The 25,363-nt window shown below is 42.1% G+C and overlaps 1 protein-coding gene across 1 annotated transcript in view; it reads left to right on the top strand.

Annotated features, from left to right (window-relative positions):
* The window catches only part of LOC131953717 (unconventional myosin-Va), a 105,998-nt gene that overhangs the window by 42,388 nt on the left and 38,247 nt on the right, over nt 1-25,363 (top strand). Inside the window, exons 9-33 of the mRNA XM_059317049.1 lie at nt 1,364-1,458; nt 1,909-2,016; nt 2,872-2,978; nt 3,668-3,799; nt 4,196-4,329; nt 4,587-4,668; nt 5,238-5,519; nt 6,448-6,573; nt 7,452-7,535; nt 8,324-8,473; nt 8,735-8,832; nt 9,118-9,204; nt 9,923-10,034; nt 11,303-11,514; nt 12,973-13,087; nt 13,815-14,006; nt 17,310-17,399; nt 18,588-18,713; nt 19,414-19,512; nt 20,174-20,267; nt 20,573-20,712; nt 21,183-21,302; nt 22,740-22,835; nt 23,410-23,577; nt 24,482-24,646. Coding sequence (XP_059173032.1) covers nt 1,364-1,458; nt 1,909-2,016; nt 2,872-2,978; nt 3,668-3,799; nt 4,196-4,329; nt 4,587-4,668; nt 5,238-5,519; nt 6,448-6,573; nt 7,452-7,535; nt 8,324-8,473; nt 8,735-8,832; nt 9,118-9,204; nt 9,923-10,034; nt 11,303-11,514; nt 12,973-13,087; nt 13,815-14,006; nt 17,310-17,399; nt 18,588-18,713; nt 19,414-19,512; nt 20,174-20,267; nt 20,573-20,712; nt 21,183-21,302; nt 22,740-22,835; nt 23,410-23,577; nt 24,482-24,646 — 3,214 coding nt within the window. The remainder of the gene's footprint in view (nt 1-1,363; nt 1,459-1,908; nt 2,017-2,871; nt 2,979-3,667; nt 3,800-4,195; nt 4,330-4,586; nt 4,669-5,237; nt 5,520-6,447; nt 6,574-7,451; nt 7,536-8,323; nt 8,474-8,734; nt 8,833-9,117; nt 9,205-9,922; nt 10,035-11,302; nt 11,515-12,972; nt 13,088-13,814; nt 14,007-17,309; nt 17,400-18,587; nt 18,714-19,413; nt 19,513-20,173; nt 20,268-20,572; nt 20,713-21,182; nt 21,303-22,739; nt 22,836-23,409; nt 23,578-24,481; nt 24,647-25,363) is intronic.

The raw sequence follows: 25,363 nt of genomic DNA, 5'->3' as shown, positions 1-25,363 counted from the left end.
TTTGACCTGACCTGACTCTGATGTTGCCTGTGTTTGACCTGACCTGACTCTGATGTTGCCTGTGTTTGACCTGACCTGACTCTGATGTTGCCTGTGTTTGACCTGACCTGACTCTGATGTTGCCTGTGTTTGACCTGACCTGACTCTGATGTTGCCTGTGTTTGACCTGACTTGACTCTGATGTTGCTTGTGTTTCACCTGACTTGACTCTGATGTTGCCTGTGTTTGACCTGACCTGACTCTGATGTTGCCTGTGTTTGACCTGACCTGACTCTGATGTTGCCTGTGTTTGACCTGACCTGACTCTGATGTTGCCTGTGTTTGACCTGACCTGACTCTGATGTTGCCTGTGTTTGACCTGACTTGACTCTGATGTTGCTTGTGTTTCACCTGACTTGACTCTGATGTTGCTTGTGTTTCACCTGACTTGACTCTGATGTTGCTTGTGTTTCACCTGACTTGACTCTGATGTTGCCTGTGTTTGACCTGACCTGACTCTGATGTTGCCTGTGTTTGACCTGACCTGACTCTGATGTTGCCTGTGTTTGACCTGACTTGACTCTGATGTTGCCTGTGTTTGACCTGACTTGACTCTGATGTTGCCTGTGTTTGACCTGACCTGACTCTGATGTTGCCTGTGTTTCACCTGACTTGACTCTGATGTTGCTTGTGTTTCACCTGACCTGACTCTGATGTTGCCTGTGTTTGACCTGACCTGACTCTGATGTTGCCTGTGTTTGACCTGACCTGACTCTGATGTTGCCTGTGTTTGACCTGACCTGACTCTGATGTTGCCTGTGTTTCACCTGACTTGACTCTGATGTTGCTTGTGTTTCACCTGACCTGACTCTGATGTTGCCTGTGTTTGACCTGACCTGACTCTGATGTTGCCTGTGTTTGACCTGACCTGACTCTGATGTTGCCTGTGTTTGACCTGACCTGACTCTGATGTTGCCTGTGTTTCACCTGACTTGACTCTGATGTTGCTTGTGTTTGACCTGACTTGACTCTGATGTTGCTTGTGTTTCACCTGACTTGACTCTGATGTTCCTTGTGTTTGACTTGACTTGACTCTGATGTTCCTTGTGTTTGACTTGACTCTGATGTTGCTTGTGTTTGACCTGACTTGACTCTGATGTTCCTTGTGTTTGACCTGACTTGACTCTGATGTTCCTTGTGTTTGACCTGACTCTGATGTTCCTTGTGTTTGACCTGACTTGACTCTGATGTTCCTTGTGTTTGACCTGACTTGACTCTGATGTTCCTTGTGTTTGACCTGACTTGACTCTGATGTTCCTTGTGTTTGACCTGACTTGACTCTGATGTTCCTTGTGTTTGACCTGACTTGACTCTGATGTTCCAGGGTTGTGTTCCAAGCATCAGAGGAGAGAAATTATCACATCTTCTACCAGCTGTGTGCTTCAGAGGACCTGCCTGAGTTTAAAGATTACCACTTGAGTAAGTACAAACGTTACCACTTGAGTAAGTTAAAGGTTACCACTTGAGTAAGTTAAAGATTACCACTTGAGTAAGTTAAGATTACCACTTGAGTAAGTTAAAGGTTACCACTTGAGTAAGTTAAAGGTTACCACTTGAGTAAGTTAAAGGTTACCACTTGAGTAAGTTAAAGGTTACCACTTGAGTAAGTTAAAGGTTACCACTTGAGTAAGTAAAAGGTTACCACTTGAGTAAGTTAAAGGTTACCACTTGAGTAAGTTAAAGGTTACCACTTGAGTAAGTTAAAGGTTACCACTTGAGTAAGTACAAACATTACCACTTGAGTGAGTATGAAGGTTAACATTGGGCAAGTTTAAAAGATAATGAGTTTGTGAAAGACCTGTATATATTGATTGTTCTCATGAGTTTGTGAAAGACATGTTTATATTGATGTGTGCCCTGTACCTCCAGGTGCTCCTGATGATTTCTTCTACACCAGTCAAGGTGCTGCCCCACAGATTAGGGATGTGGATGATGCAGCCGAGCTGACCAAGACAAGGAAGGCTTTCACAACACTGGGTAAACACAGGGGGGATTGTTAGCGTGGTGGGTTGTTGACATTGGGGTTGTTAACATAGGGGGTTGTTAGCATTGGAGGTTGTTAACATGGGGGTTGTTAACATAGGGGGGTTGTTAACACATGGGTTGTAAACATAGGGTTGTCAACATAGGGAGTTGTTAATTAAAATAGGGGGTTGTAAACACAGGGTTGTCAGCATAGGAGTTGTTAACACAGGGGGTTGTTAACATAGAGGGTTTTTAACATGGGGGTTGTTGACATGGGGGTTGTTAACACAGGGGGGTTGTTAACATAGGGGGTTGTTAACACAGGGTTGTCAGCATAGGTTGTTGTTAATGTGGGGGTTGTAAACACAGGGGTTGTTAACATAGAGGGTTGTTAACAGAAGAGGTTGTTGTTAACACAGGGATTGTTCACAGGGGTTGTTGACATGGGGGTTGTCAACACTGGGGGTTGTCAGTAAAGGTGGTTCTCACCTTAGTGGGTTGTCACCTTGTGGTTTTTATGCACAATATTGTCAACACCAGGGTTGTAAATCCAAAACTAGGTGAACACTAAAAATTGTGTTGTGTTTCAAATACAAGGGAGCTAACTCCTGACTCAGCTGCCATTCATTAGAGAGTAGAATTTACATTATAAATTAGCTCTACTAATCTTTTTAACCAAGCAAAATGCCCAGACAAAAGGATGTTTTTCACAGTGGATGAAAGTAAAAGAAAATGTATGTTTTTTCAAACAAATGGCAGTTCTAACAAGACTGAAGAATTTATTGTTTTTATTGTTACTGTTGGTGTTATTGTTTTTATTGTTACTGTTGGTGTTATTGTTTTTTTTTAATTGTTGCTGTGTTCCAGGTTTCCCTGATAAAGATGTGATGATGATATTCAGGATCCTGAGCGCCATTTTACACTTTGGTAATGTCAACATCAAAGAGAAGGATGGGGAGGCTTGTGAGATTCCTGTAAGTCTAGAACCACCTACCTCGTTAGTCTAACACCAGTTCTGTTATTGTAACTTGGTCAGTTCCCATGTGACATCCAAACACTTGTACCAGTTGGCTGTCCTTTGTTTTTCTAAGTTTGATTCAGTATGAAAGTGATATTGCAGCACACTTAACTATATGGTATATTAAAAATAAAGTTCTGAGTATCGAAAATTTTCTTTATAACCATGTATTGAACTGTCAAACTACAAATATAGATCTTTTGCTGCATAGTGTAGGGGTTGTTGTTGATATTGTTATTGATGATATTTAAGAAATGTTATGATGTAGGAATGATGTCGATGTAGAAATGTTGTTTAAATAGAAATGTTGTTGATGTAGAAATGTTGTTGATGTAGCGATGTTCATGATGTAGAAATGTTGTTGGTGTAGAAATGTTGATGTAGCGATGTTGTTGATGTAGAAATGTTGTTGATGTAGAAATGTTGTTGATGTAGATACGTTGTTGATGTAGAAATGTTGTTGATGTAGATATGTTGTTGATGTAGCGATGTTGATGATGTAGAAATGTTGTTGGTGTAGAAATGTTGTTGATGTAGAAATGTTGTTGATGTAGCGATGTTGTTGATGTAGAAATGTTGTTGATGTAGAAATGTTGATGTTGTAGTGATGTTGTTGTTGATGTTGTAGCGATGTTGTTGTTCCAGAACAAGGACCCATCCATCACCGTCATGTGCAAGCTGCTGGGCATTGAAGAATCTCAGATGAGGATGTGGCTGTGTAACAGGAAGATCCAGACGGTCAACGAGACGCTGACCAAACCACTGACAGAATCACAGGTAAACAATACTGACCAAACCACTGACAGAATCACAGGTAAACAATACTGACCAAACCACTGACAGAATCACAGGTAAACAATACTGACCAAACCACTGACAGTCACAGGTAAACAATACTGACCAAACCACTGACAGAGTCACAGGTAAACAATACTGACCAAACCACTGAAAGAATCATAGATAATATTGTAATACTGCATCAATGAAAAAAATTCTACTTTTTAAAAGTAAAGTCTAATAAAATATCCTAAATTGATCTCTGTATTTTAAATAAAAAATGTATGAGGTTTTCTCGTACTTCTTATTATGCACCATTCAGACAGAGAATCACTGACAGCGTTTAAAATGAAAATATTGTGGTGGTGTTTAACTATCAGCCCCTCCCCTCCCCAGGCCAGTTTTGCCAGGGATGCCCTGGTCAAGTACATCTACTCCAGGCTCTTTGACTGGATCGTCACACAGATCAACAAGGCCCTTCACAGTGCCACCAAGACATACAAGTTTATTGGTGTCTTGGATATTTATGGGTAAGTCATTGTTTACTGGGTTCTGGGGATTTATGGGTAAGTCATTGTTTACTGGGTTCTGGGGATTTATGGGTAAATCATTGTTTACTAGGTTCTGATACCTTAATGGGTAAAATCACATTTTTCACTTAGTTCTGGACATTTTTGGATTAATCACATTGTTTTCTGGGTTCTGGGGATATCACTTGACCAAGTTATTTTTCTTTCTAGTATCAGTCCTGGTACCCACAGATTAAAGCCCCATCTCTTCCCCACAGGTTTGAGACCTTCACCATCAACAGCTTTGAACAGTTCTGTATTAATTATGCTAATGAGAAACTACAGCAAATCTTTAACATGGTATGGATTTGTTTTTATTTACCATTGACTACTTTTCAAATCATTTAAACTTTTTAACCTTACCTCCAATGTCTTTAAATCCCCTACCCCCTACTCTTAAAACTCTGCATCCAGAGCCCAAAAAGAAAACACAATAAAATTTTAGTTCACTGTAATACATTTTGATAATACTAGGTCTAATAGTCTTATATTTTTGTCAATCAATTAAGCATCATAATATTAGTTGGAGATGAACAATTAAAAAAAGAAGTTTTGCCGATTAATTCCTTAAGATACCCCACACAACAATACGATATCCTACAAGAACAAGGTAGAGGGTAGACACTGTTTCTTGATTATCCTAAGGTGTTTAGGTTGTGGTTTGTTTCTCTACAGAAAATAAACTGCTATTTTTAGCTATAACTAGTTTCTAAGTGTCCATATCAAGTTCCTTCTATTACTGAATTTTTTTTCTACTTTGACTGTTGTATTTATTTCACCACAATTTTTAAACATCTGTATATATTAAACCATGTGTTTAAAACCTGTATATGTTCAAGCATGTGTTTAATGACCTGTTTGTGTTTCAGCATGTGTTTAAACTGGAACAAGAGGAGTATGTGAGAGAGAAGATAGAGTGGTCATTCATTGACTTCTATGACAACCAACCTTGTATTGACCTCATTGAGAGCAAGCTGGGCATCCTGGACTTGTTGGATGAGGAGTGTAGGGTGAGTTGTGTGGGGGTGTGTGTGGGGTGTGTGGGGGAGAAGATAGAGTGGTCATTCATTGACTTCTATGACAACCAACCTTGTATTGACCTCATTGAGAGCAAGCTGGGCATCCTGGACTTGTTGGATGAGGAGTGTAGGGTGAGTTGTGTGGGGTGTGTGGGGTGGGGTGTTATAGGTGTATGGTAGGTGTGTCACAGGTGTGTTGTAGGCATGTTGTAGGTATGGGGGTGTGTGTTACATATGTGTTGTATGTGTGTGGCAGATGTGTGTAGGTGTGTGGTGAATATGTTTTAAGTGCCAGATCTCTATCAGGGTTGTGTCTTTAGGCATCTACCAATCAAGTTGCTAGGGGTTAGAATCTTCATCAGTAAAAATGTAAGCAATGCAATGGTGTTGTGTATATCACATCTTATTGTCCAAATATAAACAAAGCAAATATATCTTCTACATTTTATAATTGGCTTTATCATTATAATTCGTCTAATATTAACCATTCATCTATTATTAACCCTTAATATATTCCCAAATTTTCTTTGTTTTATTACCTTTAGTTATTGCATAAATTAAATGCTAATTGGTACTAAACATTGACTGATTATAAGTTGATTATGCTAATTTGTAGGGGTCATCCATAAATGGCACACAGGGTTGCAATGCAGATTAAGACTGTTGGGATTATCTATGACAAGTTTGAGCGGAGGAAAGTTGAAAAAGAGTTATTGCCGTTTCAATGTGTTTATTTGAAAAATTAGAAAACCCTGTTTATTTACATTATATCCATGTTAAGTTTAATGAGGTGAATGGAACTTTGTGACATCATTATAGAAAGGGGAGGGGTTCTGTTGGTGCAGGTGAGGGGTAAGTTCTGCTAAAATGGTGTAACATCATCTATGGACAACCCTTTACAGTTTGCAATAAATGTGTAGTTGTTTGAAGAAAGAAATGTATTTATCTTATTGATTAACCCTTTGTATACTGAACACAGACTTAAATTGGTGCCAAAAGCTGTGAAAAGCACCTGATTAAGTCACATGAGTTTGTTTAACCCTTTGTTTTCTGTACATAGATGCCTAAAGGTTCAGACTTAAATTGGTGCCAGAAGCTCTATGACAAGCACCTCAACAAGTCACACCACTTTGACAAACCCAGGACCTCTAGATCTGCTTTCATCATCAACCATTTTGCCGACAGGGTCAGTCCATTTCAAGTCCATATTTGTTTGTGAATGTACACCATTTTGATTAACTCACATGGTTTAATGTCATTTTATTATTGGGTCAAAGAATAAGTCTAATGTAGTAGGTCAAAGGATCAGTCTATTTTTGTTTACCATGCTATGTTTTGTTTCTATTGTATGTGTGTAATGGTGTGACCAGCAAGCAATGGCTCTATGGCACACAAACTTATTTCTAAGGAAAAGTGAAGACTAGTTTTTTTTCAATTGGCTTTCTGTGGGGCGTGGGACGGAGTGGTCTAGCGGTAGAGAGCTGGACTGCTAACCCGTAAGTCTCGTGTTCGAATCCGGGTTCAAGTCAGTAGACCGTCCCTGAGTCCACCCAACTTTGATGGTTACCTAACTCACGTTAGGGAAAGTAAAGGTGGCTGGGCATAGTGCTGACCACACTATCTCTTCATATGCCGAGGTCACAGAAACAAGTGAACTCTACTTCACTTGCCCCATAGACCGTCAGATTTGAAAAGGAAGCTTTACTACTTTACTTTCTGTGGAGCGGGGAAGCATCTGGTGTATAAATGTATATAGCCGCTTTATAAAATGTCTCTTTATTCTGACCTCTGGGGTATGGACCTTTTGTCTAGGGTCCAATTGTTTAATGGGTGGTGGATTACATGATAGATAACAGGTGGGTGTACAGGTGTTTTGGTAGGTTGGAGCTTTAGAAGTTGTAAGGTTGACATCTTGTGGTTTACCTGACAGGTGGGTGTACAGGTGTTTTGGTAGGTTGGAGCTTTAGATGTTGTAAGGTTGACAGGTGGGTGTACAGGTGTTTTGGTAGGTTGGAGCTTTAGATATTGTAAGGTTGATATCTTGTGGTTTTCATTACCTGACAGGTGGAGTACCAGGTGGACGGCTTCTTGGAGAAGAATAGGGACACAGTGTTAGAGGAGCAGATCAACACTTTAAAGGCTAGTGAGGTAGGTTGGTGAGGTAGGTTGGTGAGGTAGGTTGGTGAGGTAGGCTGGTGAGGTAGGTTGGTGAGTGTTGGTGAGGTAGGCTGGTGAGGTATGTTGGTGAGGTGGGTTGGTGAGTGTTGGTGAGGTAGGCTAGTGAGGTAGGCTGGTGAGGTAGGCTGGTGAGGTAGGCTAGTGAGGTAGGTTGGTGAGATGTTGGTCAGGTGGGTTGGTGAGTGTTGGTGAGGTAGGCTGGTGAGGTAGGCTAGTGAGGTAGGTTGGTGAGATGTTGGTGAGGTGGGTTGGTGAGGTAGGCTGGTGAGTGTTGGTGAGGTAGGCTAGTGAGGTAGGCTGATGAGGTAGGCTGGTGAGGTAGGCTGGTGAGGTAGGCTGGTGAGGTAGGTTGGTGAGGTATGCTAGGGAGGTAGGTTGGTGAAGTAGATTAATGAGGTACGCTGGTGAGGTAGGATAGTGAGGTAGGCTGGTGAGGTAGGCTGGTGAGGTAGGTTGGTGAGGTATGCTAGGGAGGTAGGTTGGTGAGGTAGGTTGGTGAAGTAGATTAATGAGGTTCGCTGGTGAGGTAGGATAGTGAGGTAGGTTGGTGAAGTAGATTAATGAGGTACACTGGTGAGGTAGGATAGTGAGATAGGTTAGGGAGGTAAGCTGGTGATGTATTTGATGTGGTATGTTGTGAGGTAGGTAGGCGAGGTATTATGTAAGATAAGTTGGTTACCTAGTCTTTACATTTCTAACTGATCTATGTTATAATACTGAGCTGTTGACCACTGATAAATGTTGCCCTACCCCCACAGTATGAGCTGGTTGGTGAGCTGTTCACAGAAGAGGAGCCAGGGGCGCCAGCTGCTGCTAATAAAAGAGGGCGCTCCACGTCTATCACCCAGCCAGTCAAAGCACAGCCTAAAGCCGGCAGTAAACAGCATAAGAAAACAGTTGGTTCACAGGTAATAACACAATTATGTTCAGGTAAAATTTTTGCCTAAAGCTGCCAGTAAACAGCATAAGAAAACGGTTGGTTCACAGGTAATAACAAAATAAAGTTCATCAAAATTTGTTAGTTCATGAGTTTCAAATATTTTTTCTGGTAAAGTAGTAGTGATAAAATTTGTTTCCCCAAAAAATAATTCCTTAGTTATTAAATAAAATACACTTTAAGCTTTTTCTTTTAAAATGTTCTTTAAATAATTTTATTTTTCCTTGTTCAGTTCCGAGATTCCTTATGTGCTCTGATGGAGACATTGAATGCTACGTCACCCCACTACATCAGGTGCATCAAGCCTAATGATGCAAAGGAGGCGTTCATGTAAGGCTAGGCAGTGATAGAACTAAGGGGTTAAGGATTGATTGAGTTCTTTTAATGAAGGGCAGTGTGGTAGTGATAAAGGTTTAGAAATTGGTTATTAAAATGTCCTATCTGTATAGTTTAGGATTTGATGGTCTTACTAGCCGGAGATGTTTTGCAGACAATATCATTTAATTTTATTAAATAACAAAAGCTATCTTAAAGCAAAAAGAACCAAGCAATAAAAAAGGATGGAAAAGTTAGAATAAATAAGTAGAGCTCTATTGTTGACACTGTTTTGATCAGGTTTGAACCCAAGAGAGCTGTGGAGCAACTGAGAGCTTGTGGTGTTCTGGAGACTATCAGGATCAGCGCTGCTGGCTACCCATCCAGGTGAGGTTCTTACAGCACTATGCTGGGCTACCCATCCAGGTGAGGTTCTTACAGCACTATGCTGGGCTACCCATCCAGGTGAGGTTCTTACAGCACTATGCTGGGCTACCCATCCAGGTGAGGATTGTATGCTCGGCTGAATTGACTGTCCATGATTTCAGTCATAACCTACTTCAGATGGGATTACTCTAGAAATTATCATGACACATTTATGAAATATTTAACCCTTTGAGCCCGCCAGGCTGGTAAACCAGCTTCAACATTAGGCATATATGTCCGAAAAGCCGGTTTTCCGGCCCGATGATCTAGTGTCATATTCCTAGCGGCCGGTATACCATCTAATTAAATATAATTAGCGGAAGACTGACTAAAACTGCGCATGTCTTTTTAGTGCGGGATTATGATTTTAAAAATAGATTTGAGGAAAAGTGATAATAATTATGTGTTCGTTTTATATACATTGTTCTTTTCATACATTGCAAAAAAAATAAAGAGTTTCAGAATCTTGCTGCATTTTTGTTTGATCCTGAGTCTGGATATCAAATGTGGTTTGATTATCTCAAACGGTTCAAAAGTTATAGGCAAAGTTAGAAGCAGATAAGTGAAAATTGGTTTGGCCCTGGGAGCTCAGGAAATGGAAGAAATTAGGCCAGGGAGGCCAGGGCTCAAAGGGTTAAAGACATTTGAGGCTAATAGAAATCCTTGCAACTATTTCTAGATGGACCTACCCAGAGTTCTTCCAGAGATACAGAGTGCTAGCCCTTAGCAAGCATATAGTGAAGAATGACATGAGGAAAACATGTGAAGCCATTCTCCTGTCTCTAATTAGTGTGAGTCTTGTTGTGGTTTCCTCTAATAGCACAACTAGTGGGTTAACACTGGCTTTACTACAGTTTTTAATTACTTAACTAACCCTTAGCAAGCATATAGTGAAGAATGACATGAGGAAAACTTGTGAAGCCATTCTCCTGTCTTTAATTAGTGTGAGTCTTGTTGTGGTTTCCTCTAATAGCACAACTAGTGGGTTAACACTGGCTTTACTACAGTTTTTAATTACTTAACTAACCCTTAGCAAGCATATAGTGAAGAATGACATGAGGAAAACTTGTGAAGCCATTCTCCTCTCTCTAATTAGTGTGAGTCTTGTGGTTTCTTCTGATAGTACAACTAGTTCGTTAACACTGGCTTTACTACAGTGTTTAATTACTTAACTAACCCTTAGCAAGCATATAGTGAAGAATGACATGAGGAAAACTTGTGAAGCCATTCTCCTCTCTCTAATTAGTGTGAGTCTTGTGGTTTCTTCTGATAGTACAACTAGTTCGTTAACACTGGCTTTACTACAGTGTTTAATTACTTAACTAACCCTTAGCAAGCATATAGTGAAGAATGACATGAGGAAAACTTGTGAAGCCATTCTCTTGTCTCTAATTAGTGTGAGTCTTGTTTTGGTTTCTTCTGATAGCACAACTAGTGGGTTAACACTGGCTGTACTACAGTTTTTAATTACTTAACTAACCCTTAGCAAGCATATAGTGAAGAATGACATGAGGAAAACTTGTGAAGCCATTCTCTTGTCTCTAATTAGTGTGAGTCTTGTTTTGGTTTCTTCTGATAGCACAACTAGTGGGTTAACACTGGCTGTACTACAGTTTTTAATTACTTAACTTAATTTACACGGAGGCTATAACTAAACAAATTGGGTGGAATTAAATTTTAAAAGGAAAAAAAAATGTATCACCTGATTCTTAACTTTAAAAAAAATACACTACATATTAATTTTGCTTATCTCATACAATATTTCATCACATTGTATCATTTACCCATTTGTGTCAGTGGAGTAGAACTTAAAAAAGTTATTTTATTTTTTTCATTTTTTTCAATGGTTTGAAATTTTTTTTTAGATTTTAGTTCTGAAATTGATGATAACAAATTATTTTTAAAAATATATTGTATGTATCCACGTTTGTCTATCCAAGTTTGTCTATCCACGTTTGTCTATTCAAGTTTGTCTATCCACGTTTGTCTATCCACGTTTGTCTATCCACTTTTGTCTATCCACATTTGTCTATCCATATATTGATCCACTTGACTTCAGGATGAGGACAAGTACAGGTTTGGTAAGACAAAGATTTTCTTCCGTGCCGGTCAAGTGGCCTACCTGGAGAAGCTGAGGGCGGAGAAGTTGAGGGCGTGTGGCGTCATGATACAGAAACACATCAGGGGCTGGCTGCAGAGGCGCAAGTACCAGCGTCTACGCAGGTCTGTGCTCCTGGTGCAGACGTATGGGCGTGGCCTGTTGGCCAGGAGGTGAGCAACTAGTTGTCAGATGTCTAAATGTTAGGAGGTGAGCAACTAGTTGTCAGATGTCTAAATGTTAGGAGGTGAGCAACTAGTTGTCAGATGTCTAAATGTTAGGAGGTGAGCAACTAGTTGTCAGATGTCTAAATGTTAGGAGGTGAGCAAACTAGTTGTCAGATGTCTAAATGTTAGGAGGTGAGCAACTAGTTGTCAGATGTCTAAATGTTAGGAGGTGAGCAACTAGTTGTCAGATGTCTAAATGTTAGGAGGTGAGCAACTAGTTGTCAGATGTCTAAATGTTAGGAGGTGAGCAACTAGTTGTCAGATGTCTAAATGTTAGGAGGTGAGCAACTAGTTGTCAGATGTCTAAATGTTAGGAGGTGAGCAACTAGTTGTCAGATGTCTAAATGTTAGGAGGTGAGCAACTAGTTGTCAGATGTCTAAATGTTAGGAGGTGAGCAACTAGTTGTCAGATGTCTAAATGTTAGGAGGTGAGCAACTAGTTGTCAGATGTCTAAATGTTAGGAGGTGAGCAACTAGTTGTCAGATGTCTAAATGTTAGGAGGTGAGCAACTAGTTGTCAGATGTCTAAATGTTAGGAGGTGAGCAACTAGTTGTCAGATGTCTAAATGTTAGGAGGTGAGCAACTAGTTGTCAGATGTCTAAATGTTAGGAGGTGAGCAACTAGTTGTCAGATGTCTAAATGTTAGGAGGTGAGCAACTAGTTGTCAGATGTCTAAATGTTAGGAGGTGAGCAACTAGTTGTCAGATGTCTAAATGTTAGGAGGTGAGCAACTAGTTGTCAGATGTCTAAATGTTAGGAGGTGAGCAACTAGTTGTCAGATGTCTAAATGTTAGGCTGTTGTGAGAGGCGCAAGTACCAGCGCTTGTGCAGGTCTGTGTTCCTCATGCAGACATATGGCCGTGGCCTGTTGGCCAGGAGGTGAGCAGCTAGTTGTCAGATATATCTGATGGGCTCCGTGGAAAGACGCAACAAATTCCTATCTCTGTATAAAATAAATATTATTCTGTTGTAAAGATTGCTTATATATAGTGAATTTATTTTTAAATAGGCAAAACAATTTTTTTAAAACACTTAAAGGTCATCCATTTATGATGTCCACACGGGGGGGGGGGGGGGTCTGAAATCCAAAAAAATTGTGGAAGTCATAAATGGATGACCCCTTATTGCAATGTTTAATTCATGCTTTTAAGTTGGTAGTGTATAGAAAAAAACCAGAAGGGGCTTATGATCAATTACTTGGCTAAAAATATTGACTTTTTTTGTTGATATTTGAATTGTTTTAAAAAATAATACTAAGGGTTTATATTTTAATGAATATTAAAAAAATACTAAGTTTTCTGTTCTTTGTTGTTAAAAGTACTTTTTGTTGTATATTTAACAACAATAAATAAGATCACCAACATTAGACATTTTATTTATCTGTCATGATTGTTCTCCGCCAGACATGCAGACTTCCTGCGCAAGACCAGGGCAGCCATACGCATCCAGGCGAGGTGGAGAGGCTACAGACAGAGGCAGAAGTTCAACTCTATCCACTCAGCTGTTGTTGTACTACAGGTGATTGTCTTCTACTTTCATTCATTAGGTTGTATTTATTTCACAGTTTATCTTGATGCATTTCTTTAATGGAAATAATATCCCAATGATAGCCATACTCAGAAAGTTTTTTTTTCAACTGCTGCAAAGAATAATGTTTTTGTAAACCTTGTTTTAATTACTCTCTTAAAGTTAAAGCTAGGGTCTGCGTTGTCGGTTAGGTAATAGTTCATGGTTGCTATACCGAAAAGTCCCATGTTCAAATTCTGGGCAGATAGTCTTGATAGCTGGAGACAACAACTCATCTAGGAGAGAAAACTCCGAAAATCAAACAATTAATGCTAACACTACATTATTGGCCGTATGGCCTTCAAGTAAAGGTCACATATCAGTGTCAAAGAATTCCTAGATAAAACTCAATGGCCACATGTTTGTGACCAAGATGAGCCACCTAGATGGAGGCATCCGGCTGTGTTAAGGCATGGAGAGGGTTTGCTCCACCATGCAACACCTAGCCCTAGACACTCCACTCTGTGGTGCCCCAACAACCCCAACAAGGGTTAAGGGATGATTTAGATTTTAGAAGTTAGAGCTGTTAATGAAATCACTAAAAGATACAAGAAGACATACAAGTTATTCTAATGCTCCATTTGATCTTCTAGTAGACTAGTTAGTCAATATTTACATTTGCTAATTATCCTTGATGGGAATCTCTAAAGACTGGTGGTATTGTTTTTGTCTCTACTAGGCCCACGTGAGAGCCATGTTTGCCAGGAAGCGCTACATGGATCTGCTGCGCCGCCACAAGGTGCTGGTCATACAGAAGAACGTCCGGGCCTTCATCCAGCACCAGAAGTTCAGGCGGGTCATGCGTGGCATCGTGCTGGTCCAGAGCCACTACAGGAGGAGGAAGGCTCGCCTGCAGCTCAAGCTGCTCAAGGTAAGCTCTGGCACAGGCTCTGGTGCCTGTCACAGGCTCTGGTACCTGTCACAGGCTCTGGTACCTGTCACAGGCTCTGGTACCTGTCACAGGCTCTGGCACCTGTCACAGGCTCTGGCACAGGCTCTGGTGCCTGTCATAAGTTCTGGTGCCTGTAATAAACTTTGGCGCCTGTCATAAAGCTCTGGCGCCTGTCACAGGCTCTGGCACCTGTCACAGGCTCTGGTACCTGTCACAGGCTCTCGTACCTGTCACAGGCTCTGGCACAGGCTCTGGTACCTGGCACAGGCTCTGGCACCTGTCACAGGCTCTGGTACCTGTCACAGGCTCTGGTACCTGACACAGTCTCTGGTACCTGTCACAGGCTCTGGTACCTGACACAGTCTCTGGCACCTGTCACAGGCTCTGGTACCTGTCACAGGCTCTGGCACAGGCTCTGGTACCTGGCACAGGCTCTGGTACCTGTCACAGGCTCTGGTACCTGTCACAGGCTCTGGTACCTGTCACAGGCTCTGGCACCTGTCACAGGCTCTGGTGCCTGTCACAGGCTCTGGCACCTGGCACAGGCTCTGGTGCCTGTCACAGGCTCTGGCACCTGTCACAGGCTCTGGCACCTGGCACAGGCTCTGGTGCCTGTCACAGGCTCTGGTACCTGTCACAGGCTCTGGTACCTGTCACAGGCTCTGGTACCTGTCACAGGCTCTGGTACCTGTCACAGGCTCTGGTACCTGTCACAGGCTCTGGTACCTGTCACAGGCTCTGGTACCTGTCACAGGCTCTGGCACCTGTCACAGGCTCTGGCACAGGCTCTGGTGCCTGTCATAAGTTCTGGTGCCTGTAATAAACTTTGGCGCCTGTCATAAAGCTCTGGCGCCTGTCACAGGCTCTGGCACCTGTCACAGGCTCTGGTACCTGGCACAGGCTCTGGCACCTGTCACAGGCTCTGGTACCTGTCACAGGCTCTGGTACCTGTCACAGGCTCTGGTACCTGTCACAGGCTCTGGTACCTGGCACAGGCTCTGGCACCTGTCACAGGCTCTGGTACCTGTCACAGGCTCTGGCACAGGCTCTGGTACCTGTCACAGGCTCTGGCACCTGGCACAGGCTCTGGTACCTGACACAGTCTCTGGCACCTGTCACAGGCTCTGGTACCTGTCACAGGCTCTGTCACAGGCTCTGGTACCTGTCACAGGCTCTGGTACCTGACACAGTCTCTGGTACCTGTCACAGGCTCTGGTACCTGACACAGTCTCTGGCACCTGTCACAGGCTCTGGTACCTGTCACAGGCTCTGGCACAGGCTCTGGTACCTGGCACAGGCTCTGGCACCTGTCACAGGCTCTGGTACCTGTCACAGGCTCTGTCACAGGCTCTGGTACCTGTCACAGGCTCTGGTACCTGACACAGTCTCTGGTACCTGTCACAGGCTCTGGTACCTGACACAGGCTCTGGCACCTGTCACAGGCTCTGGTACCTGTCACAGGCTCTGGCACAGGCTCTGGTACCTGGCACAGGCTCTGGCACCTGTCACAGGCTCTGGTACCTGTCACAGGCTCTGGCACAGGCTCTGGCACCTGGCACAGGCTCTGGTGCCTGTCACAGGCTCTGGTACCTGTCACAGGCTCTGGTACCTGACACAGGCTCTGGTACCTGTCACAGGCTCTGGTACCTGACACAGTCTCTGGTACCTGTCACAGGCTCTGGTACCTGACACAGGCTCTGGCACCTGTCACAGGCTCTGGTACCTGTCACAGGCTCTGGCACAGGCTCTGGTACCTGGCACAGGCTCTGGCACCTGTCACAGGCTCTGGTACCTGTCACAGGCTCTGGCACAGGCTCTGGCACCTGGCACAGGCTCTGGTGCCTGTCACAGGCTCTGGTACCTGTCACAGGCTCTGGCACAGGCTCTGGTACCTGGCACAGGCTCTGGCACCTGTCACAGGCTCTGGTACCTGTCACAGGCTCTGGCACAGGCTCTGGTACCTGTCACAGGCTCTGGTACCTGTCACAGGCTCTGTCACAGGCTCTGGCACCTGTCACAGGCTCTGGCACAGGCTCTGATACCTGTCACAGGCTCTGGTACCTGACACAGTCTCTGGTACCTGTCACAGGCTCTGGTACCTGTCACAGGCTCTGGCACCTGGCACAGGCTCTGGTACCTGACACAGTCTCTGGCACCTGTCACAGGCTCTGGTACCTGTCACAGGCTCTGGCACAGGCTCTGGTACCTGTCACAGGCTCTGGTACCTGTCACAGGCTCTGGTACCTGGCACAGGCTCTGGTGCCTGTCACAGGCTCTGGTGCCTGTCACAGGTATGGCACCTGTCTGTCACACCTTTTTGGGGGTGGGACACTCATGTGGTAGTGATCATGGCTTCTTATCAGTTAGTCGTTATCATAGCTTCTCTAAGGACAAATCACAAAAAACAATACTGTAAACCTTAGCATGAGAATATGGAACTGTGGTAGGTTACATTCTGATATAATCCTGGAAGTGATATAAACTTCTTTTTGTGTAACTTACTGATGCCAATATTTTAACATTAGTGAGTTTTGAAGCTGTGGTGCTATTGGCAATATTTGCTCTAAAGCTGATGTAGGCTGATTAATGCACACAGACTATTTTTTAAAAATGTGACATTGTATACTAGTAAGAGAATACCAGGCAGTAAACATTAAGTTGGTTGAAGTCCTAGTGAAACAAATCTTACAGTTGTGTAAAGCAGACACACCACCTTAACCCTTTGAGCCTTGGCCTCCCTGGCCTAATTTCTCCCATTTCCTGAGCTCCCAGGCCCAAACCAATTGTCACTTATCTGCTTCTAACTTTGCCTTTAACTTTTGAACCATTTGAGATAATCAAGCCAAATTTGGTATCAAGGTTCAGTAGCATACAACAATTCAGCAAGATTTGGAAATTTAATAATTATAAAATAATATAAAATAACCAATTGTTTTTTTTTGTGTGTTGACAATGTATTTCACAAACTGCAAACACTTTCACTTTTATTTTTCCCCAAAATCTATTTTTAGAATCATAACCCTGTACAAAAAAGACATGTGCGCTGTTTTATTCAGTTCGCTGCTAATTATATTTAATAAGACAGTATACCAGCCCCTAGGACTATGACGCTAGATCATCAGGCCGGAAAACCGGCTTTTTGGAAATATATGCCTAATTATGAAGCTGGTTTTCCGGCTTGTCAGGCTCAAAGGGTTAATGTTTCTCCTGGTGCTTGTGTCTCTAGAACCACCCCCATATTCTCACCTGTCTCAGAGCTTTGTGCTGGATCTGTTGTTGCAGGTGGAGGCCAAGTCAGTGGACCATATCAAGCAGGTCAACAAGGGTCTGGAGAACAAGATCATAGAGCTGCAGCAGAGGCTGGATGAGAAGGTGGGGAACTCTTTATATGTGGGGGGGGGGGGGGTGACTCTTCATTGGGGTGGGGGTGGGGGTACAGGAGAACAAGATCATAGAACTGCAGCAGAGGTTGGATGAGAAGGTGGGGAAGTCTTAATATGGGGGGGGGGGGGGGTAAGTCTTCATGGGGGCAGGGGGGGGGGTACAGGAGAACAAGATCATAGAGCTGCAACAGAGGCTGGATGAGAAGGTGGGGAACTGTTTACATGGGTGGGGGGGAGGGTAAGTCTTCATGGGGGCAGGGGGGGGTACAGGAGAACAAGATCATAGAGCTGCAGCAGAGGCTGGATGAGAAGGTGGGGAACTGTTTACATGGGGGGGAGGGTAAGTCTTCATGGGGGCAGGGGGGGGGTACAGGAGAACAAGATCATAGAGCTGCAGCAGAGGCTGGATGAGAAGGTGGGGAACTGTTTACATGGGTGAGGGGGAGGGTAAGTCTTCATGGGGGCAGGGGGGGTACAGGAGAACAAGATCATAGAGCTGCAGCAGAGGCTGGATGAGAAGGTGGGGAACTCTTTATATGGGGGGGGGAGAGGGTAAGTCTTCATGGGGGCAGGGGGGGTACAGGAGAACAAGATCATAGAGCTGCAGCAGAGGCTGGATGAGAAGGTGGGGAACTCTTTATATGGGGGGGGGGGGGGAGAGGGTAAGTCTTCATGGGGGCAGGGGGGGTACAGGAGAACAAGATCATAGAGCTGCAGCAGAGGCTGGATGAGAAGGTGGGGAACTATCTTCATGGGGGGGGGGGGGTAACTTCATGGGGGGTGGGGCATCACAGGAGAACAAGATCATAGAGCTGCAGCAGAGGCTGGATGAGAAGGTGGGGAACTCTCTTCATAATGAAGGGTGGTGACTTAATGATTATAGAGGGAAGGCTGGTAGTTTACATAAGGAAGGTGGGATATTCACTTAATTACAGGGATTGTAGGCAGCGTAAAAAGATTTGGGCAATCATTTAGTCAGTCGCTACATAAACAAAAAAAGTTTGGTCATCCACAGCTTATCAAATATTTTAGACGGCACTAAAAATTACTTGACGATATTAAGTATCAGAAAAAGTTTTAAAGCCAAATGTACACACACAGTAAACTTAGAGCACCTGTCATGTATGTCTTTACACACATAGTAAACTAAGACCACCTCTCATGTATGTCCCTACAGGCCAAGGTAGCCCAGCAGGCACAGATCCTGGAGACAGAGATGGTGAGGATGAAGGAGCAGATGAACAGGCTGAGGAGTACAGAAGAGGAGGCCAAAGTTTCATCCAACAAGTTGGTGGACATGGAGGTAAGGCTGGCTGGTGCATTGGTGGGCTCAGGAGTCAGTGGAGTCAGTAGTCTGTGAGTCAGTGGAGTCTAGTCTTTTGAATGAGTCAGGAGGTTGGTGGTCAAAGGGTTGGTAGTCATTGTTGCTGTGGGGACGATACATTCTGTGAGTCAGTGAAATCAAAGTATATTTCAGTATTTTTTGAGTCAGTGAAGTTGTCATTTAATAAGTAGAGTTGAATCAGTAGTCAGTAAGGGTTAGCAGTTACTGAAGTCAGTATTAAGTGGGTCTGATCACGAGTAGCCTTGCTTCAGTTAAGTTACTATCATATGAGTCCATGGAGTCAGAAGCACACAAGTCACAGTTAGCATTTATGAGGGGGCAGAATCAGTTGTATGTGAGTTGGATGACTAGCAGTATTGCTTTAGTTTAGTTAATATCATGCGAGTCAGTAGTCTGTGAGTCAGGATTAGCAGTGGCAGAGTCACTATTATGTCAGATGACATATTATTAATATCCTGTTAGCCAGTGGTCAGTAGTTTGAGTCAGGGTGTTGGCAGTGTGAGACAGCCTAGTATTACTATGTTTGTGCCTTGAAGCCCCACACCTTAGAATTAGACTTAGCACCAGTGTAAATGTTCATGTCATTCAACCTGTATTGACTTGTATCCTTGCATGCATGTAACCACCCACCTTATACTTGACAATTGTGCTTGAACAGGATGAGATCACTAGGCTGAGGGCTGAGCTAGAGAAAGTCAAGGGAGAGAAGCAAGATCTCATTGCTGAGAAGGAACAGCTGCTGCTTCAGCATGACGAGGTGAGGGACTCTCTTATACATCTAGTGCTACATTGGGAACTCTGTACATGATAAATCTAGTGCTACATTGGGAACTCTGTGCATGATAAATCTAGTGCTACATTGGGAACTCTGTACATGATAAATCTAGTGCTACATTGGTGTTTTTTTTTTGTAAAATTGAATATATAAAGTTGTATATAAGTAATAGGTTAGTTCCTAAACCTCATTATAAATGTAGAGATATATTTATTCAGAATTAGATTTTTTAAAAATGTGTTAATAGCTTAGATCAGGGGTCTCCAAACTACGGCCCGCGGGCCGCATGCGGCCCGCGATGTCCTCTTATCCGGCCCGCGGAGATCTTTTTGTCCACGAAAAAACCGTGTGTTGGTGATGGCTGAGGAACTTTGCCCAGAAAAATCAAAGACATGCCTGGAAGAAACTGGCACCGAACTGAAATTTGATAGTTAATGCGGCCCTCGGACTGAAAAGTTTGGAGACCCCTGGCTTAGATTATCCACAAAAACATTTTTGTCAACACCACTTTTCTATTGTCTATGGAAATTTCACTAGTCGACCTGCAACCATTATCTTTTGTATTGCCTATGTTGCACTAGTGGCCTAAAACCCTGATGTTTCTGATGTAGTATTCACCCTTGTGATCTCTGTTGTTATGTAGGTGATAAGTGCTATGATTGAAGAAAAGATGGCACTGAAGGAAGAGCTGGACTCGGCCAAGGCTTCAATCAAACGTCATGACGAGGAGACTGATGGTATGTTTTATACAAGGGGTTACCATGGCAACACGGCTTCCCCCTAAATGATTTACACATGGGATTGTCATGTTACCATGGCAATGCAGCTTCCTTCTGAATGCTTTACACAGGGGGAGGGGGGGTTTGTTTATGTTGCCATGGCAACACAGCTACCTACAGACCACACTTCTGTTCTAGGCTACCCTTTTTTATTTCTTATTGTACATCACACAAGTTAGTAAAACTCTAACTCAATGTTTGCTGTGTAGAAAAATTATTGTGTTGATGAATGTACCAAACTTTTTGTTTCCCGCCTCAACCAGAGTATGTGAAAGAGAAGATTGAGGCAGCCAAGAGACTGCTGATTGAGGAGTTTGAATCAGAGCGGGCCCACCACCAGAAGTATGTGAAAGAGTATGCCAGGCTTCAGCAGAGGCTGGAGAACTTGAAGGGAGAGATGCAGGTATGTGATGGATCAAACTAGGGGGGGAGGGTTATAGGTCAAAGGGCATGGGGCAATGTACTTAGTCTAATTAGAGACTAGAAGTGTCTCGTCTTCTTCTTCGTTCTTAATTTTTAGTGTTGGAAGGGATCCAGCCTTATCTGCAAGAGGGTTTGAACTCGAGACTTTTTTCAAATTTATCAACCATGAGCTTTTGTTGACTCGACCATGCTTCCATCACAATTAAGAATACGAGTCAACTGGTTATGCGCCATTGAGGCCATTGACTCCGATTTCAGCCTGCTTTTCTTTTTGGATTTGCTTCCATAGCCTTTGTCCAACCAAGAACAAACTACAAGACAGCAGTTGTTTAATTTTAAAGTTGTCTCTCCTAGAAGAGTGGCTGTGATCAGATAACGAGCCTCACCTGCCCGATAGGAGTGTCTAATTTGCAGTCAATATGATGTTACCTTCTGACTTGACCTTCTCAGGTACTGACCAGCCCAACCAAGGGACACCACCGCTCACCCTCCGACATCAGCGCCATCAGCCTAGAGTCCTACAGCAGCAGCGCTGCGGATAATGAGAGGAGGGAGGAGGAAGAGGTAAATGTGTGTGTCTTTTTTTATTGAGGGGGGGGGGAGGTAAATGTGTGTGTCTTTTTTTATTGAGGGGGGGGGAGGTAAATGTGTGTGTCTTTTTTTTTATTGAGGGGTGGGGAGGTTGATGTGTCTTTTTTTATTGAGGGGTGGGGAGGTTGATGTGTCTTTTTTATTGAGGGGTGGGGAGGCTGATGTGTCTTTTTTATTGAGAGGTGGGGAGGTTGATGTGTCTTTTTTATTGAGGGGTGGGGAGGTTGATGTGTTTTTTAGTAAGGGGAGGCTGTAGGAAAAAATTTGAATCGATTTTTCTATTAAAAAAAAGAAGTATTTTGTCCCTTAAACCATACAGTCTTAAGATAATCTCTGTTAATTGATGTTGTTTTTTTGGCATGCGTGGGTGTGTTTAATTGATTACAGTGCCAATAGTCTATACTCTTGATGCCCACACCACTTGTCCTAAGTAAAGTAAAAAAAAAGTTCCCTTGTCAAACCTGACGGTCTATAGGGCAAGTGAAGTTGAGTTCACCTGTTTCTGTGACTTCGGCATATGAAGGGATAATGTGGTCAGCACAATGCCGAGTCACCTTTACTATCCCTAACATGAGTTAGGTACTCAGGGACATTCTACTGACATGAATCCGGATTCGAACTCGAGACTTTCTGGTTAGCAGTCTAGCGCTCTGCTACTGGGCCACGCTGTCCCATCCTGCCCTAAGTATGGTGTGTTTAACTGATAACTTTGGCCATTGTGCTCTACACCCTGTTGATGGTCAAACCTCTTGTCCTAAGTATGGTGTGTTTAACTGATAACTTTGGCCATTGTGCTCTACACCCTGTTGATGGTCAAACCACTTGTCCTAAGTATGGTGTGTTTAACTGATAACTTTGGCCATTGTTCTCTACACCCTGTTGATGGTTAAACCTCTTGCCCAAAGTATGGTGTGTTTAACTGATAACTTTGTCCATTGTTCTCTACACCCTGTTGATGGTCAAACCACTTGCCCTAAGTATGGTGTGTTTAACTGATAACTTTGTCCATTGTTCTCTACACCCTGTTGATGGTCAAACCACTTGCCCTAAGTATGGTGTGTTTAACTGATAACTTTGACCATTGTGCTCTACATGCTGTTGATGGTCAAACCACTTGCCCTAAGTATGGTGTGTTTAACTGATAACTTTGACCATTGTGCTCTACACCCTGTTGATGGTCAAACCTCTTGTCCTAAGTATGGTGTGTTTAACTGATAACTTTGTCCATTGTGCTCTACATGCTGTTGATGGTCAAACCACTTGCCCTAAGTATGGTGTGTTTAACTGATAACTTTGACCATTGTGCTCTACATGCTGTTGATGGTCAAACCACTTGCCCTAAGTATGGTGTGTTTAACTGATAACTTTGTCCATTGTGCTCTACACCCTGTTGATGGTCAAACCACTTGTCCACAGGACCAGGGCTATGACACAGCTGCCAGGAAACATGAGGTCAAGAAGTTGGGCAGTGCACCTGCACCAGAGCCACCTACTGGTGAGACAGTGGAGAAGGTAAGGCTCAACTCTTGTCTCTAGAGGTCATGTTTAATTCATGTTCATTGCTATCTAATCTGGTTACATTATTCAACTTTAATCTAATAGTGGGAGACACTGATTTCTATTGGTTTTTCTATCACCCACTATTACTAGACTTGTCCCTTTTTTTATCAATTTTTAAATTCTTAGTTGAAATAATGTTTTTAGAAAATATTGAATATACAAAGTTGTATATAAGTAATAAGCTAGTTCCTAAACCTCATTATATTTGTAGAGAATTATTTATTCAGAATTATGTATAGATATTTTTAAAAATGTGTTAATAGCTTAGATTGTCCATAAAAACATTTTTGCCAACACCACATTTCTATTGCCTATGTAAGCTACACCGGTCAACCTGCAACCATAATCTTTTGTATTGCCTATTTGATATTGAAGTTTGTTATTTGGTGAAGGTTTTGTTGTTTCCTTCAGAGCTCCATGTTTTGAGAGAGTTATTTCCCTTTATAAATCTAGACTTGCTGTTTTTTCTTTCATAGTTCCATATTTATGAGAGAGTTATTAGATCAAATTTTTACCTTTTCCACAGAAAGCTGAAGTGGTTGAAAATGTGGACATTGGCCTGGTGTTGAAGCTACAGAACAAGGTAAAGGACCTAGAGAGAGAGAAGAAACAACTAAGGGAGAAAATTGAAAGCCTGGAGGAGGATACATCAAGGGGAGCAATCATCTCTGATTCAGCTTTTGATGCACTGAAGGTAGGTCCTGGGTTGTGTGGCAGTCTTTTTACTGTTGTTTATTTTCTGTTCAACTCTTTAAAAATCAATTACAAGGATTGATGCATTTAATATTAGTTTTGGCCTACTTAAAATATTCCCTGGCATGTGTTGTAAATTTGTTTATTGCCTGTTTGCATTTTTGAATTCCTCAATACTTAATGTATTTGCTAATGTATTTCCTTAGTCCAAATATAAAATAATTCAATCTCAGAATTTAGCTCACCTTTGATTTATCAAAATATTACCCTACTCCCCCCTTGTTTCAGAAAGCTTATTTGATCTAGGAAGTGTCAATATTGAATGCCTGATCAAATACTGCCTTTCTATTTAGTTTTTTTTTTTTTTCTACTTTGATGTTGTCTCACCAAAACAGATTTTATTTTGATTCATATTTTTCACAACCCATCCCAACTTTTATCCACCCTTTCTTTTTTACAATTAGTAAATGAAGTTGCTTTTTTTTTTGTTTTTGTTTTTGTTTTGTCAGTACAGAAAACCTCCCACTTGGAAAAAAAAATCACTAATTAAAACAGTAGTAGATACAAGTAAAAGAAATATTTTTTGGGCATGGTAAAATGAAGATATACAATAAATTGTATACATTTTAACCCTGAACCAACACTTTAATTTTGTTTTGGTTGTCTCCCATATCATTGATTTTACTGTCTTCCTTACTTGTATAGTAGCCTTGTTAGTACCAATGTTGGATAAGTTTAAAGAAAGCAACATTGAACCTTTTGCCTTAATATGGGTGACAAGTTAAATCCTGCAAGTGAAACAACAAGGTAGACAGATGTTTGATCTGTTGCCGATGGTTACTGTCTGGCTCATTGAGTTATCCCTTCTCCTCACCCAACACTTCACATGTGCCTCCCACTTTCAGCAAGAGGTAAGCTCAGAAGATGTGGCCATCTTGATTAAGCTCCAGAAGAGGGTCAAGGAGCTGGAGGCAGTCAAGAAAAAACTGACCAGAGAGCTGGATAAGAGGGATGATGACAAGATGGACAGGGCCGGCTCGTGGACGGAGGATGCGTTTGAAAGTCTTAAGGTGGAACACCCTAGGGGAGATAACTTGTAGCTAGGATAACTCCAGTAACAGCCAGCTTTCTCTAACACTTATTACACTCTTGGTGTGGGGACCACAGCTAGTTTTTTTTTTCTGCTAATGCTTTTTTTTAACATAGTTTTTATAACTGTTGGTGTTGGATATGTATACAGTATTTACTGAAACTGTTTAGACATATTTATAAAAAACTGAAGCAAAAAAAGAAAAGTATGATCTCTCTAATGTAATTTTAAAAAAATGTATTTCCCTTTTTTAATTACAATTGATCCATCTTCTATATGCACTCGTATTTTAGATCACAGATATCTGTTGATTTTTAAAGCTCACATAAAATGTACTCACATACTCATTTCAGTTTTCTGTATATAGGCCAACTATTTTGCTCTTTCTTCTTAATTTTTTTTACATACAATACACATTAATTAGTTAAATAGCCATATAATTTGTATTAACTCTAATTCTTAAGAGCATGCTTCTATACTTTCTTTTTACACTGACTTCTCTATAAACATTTTAAGATACTTATTAGAACATTTAAAACTAATACATTAACATAACTATATTTTCATTACTAAAAAAGAGTTTTTCAGTGTTTAGTTAAAACAAAAGATAAATGGCAAAAAAAATATGATGGGTGTTGACCCATTAGAGGTGTTTGATGATTGTAGCCTCAACATCTACAGAGAAAGATCTATATTT

Source organism: Physella acuta, unplaced genomic scaffold (assembly GCF_028476545.2).
Source record: "Physella acuta isolate Inbredline_101_S28 unplaced genomic scaffold, ASM2847654v3 ptg000943l, whole genome shotgun sequence".
NCBI lineage: Eukaryota > Metazoa > Mollusca > Gastropoda > Physidae > Physella > Physella acuta.
This window is presented reverse-complemented; position numbering and strand designations above follow the sequence as displayed.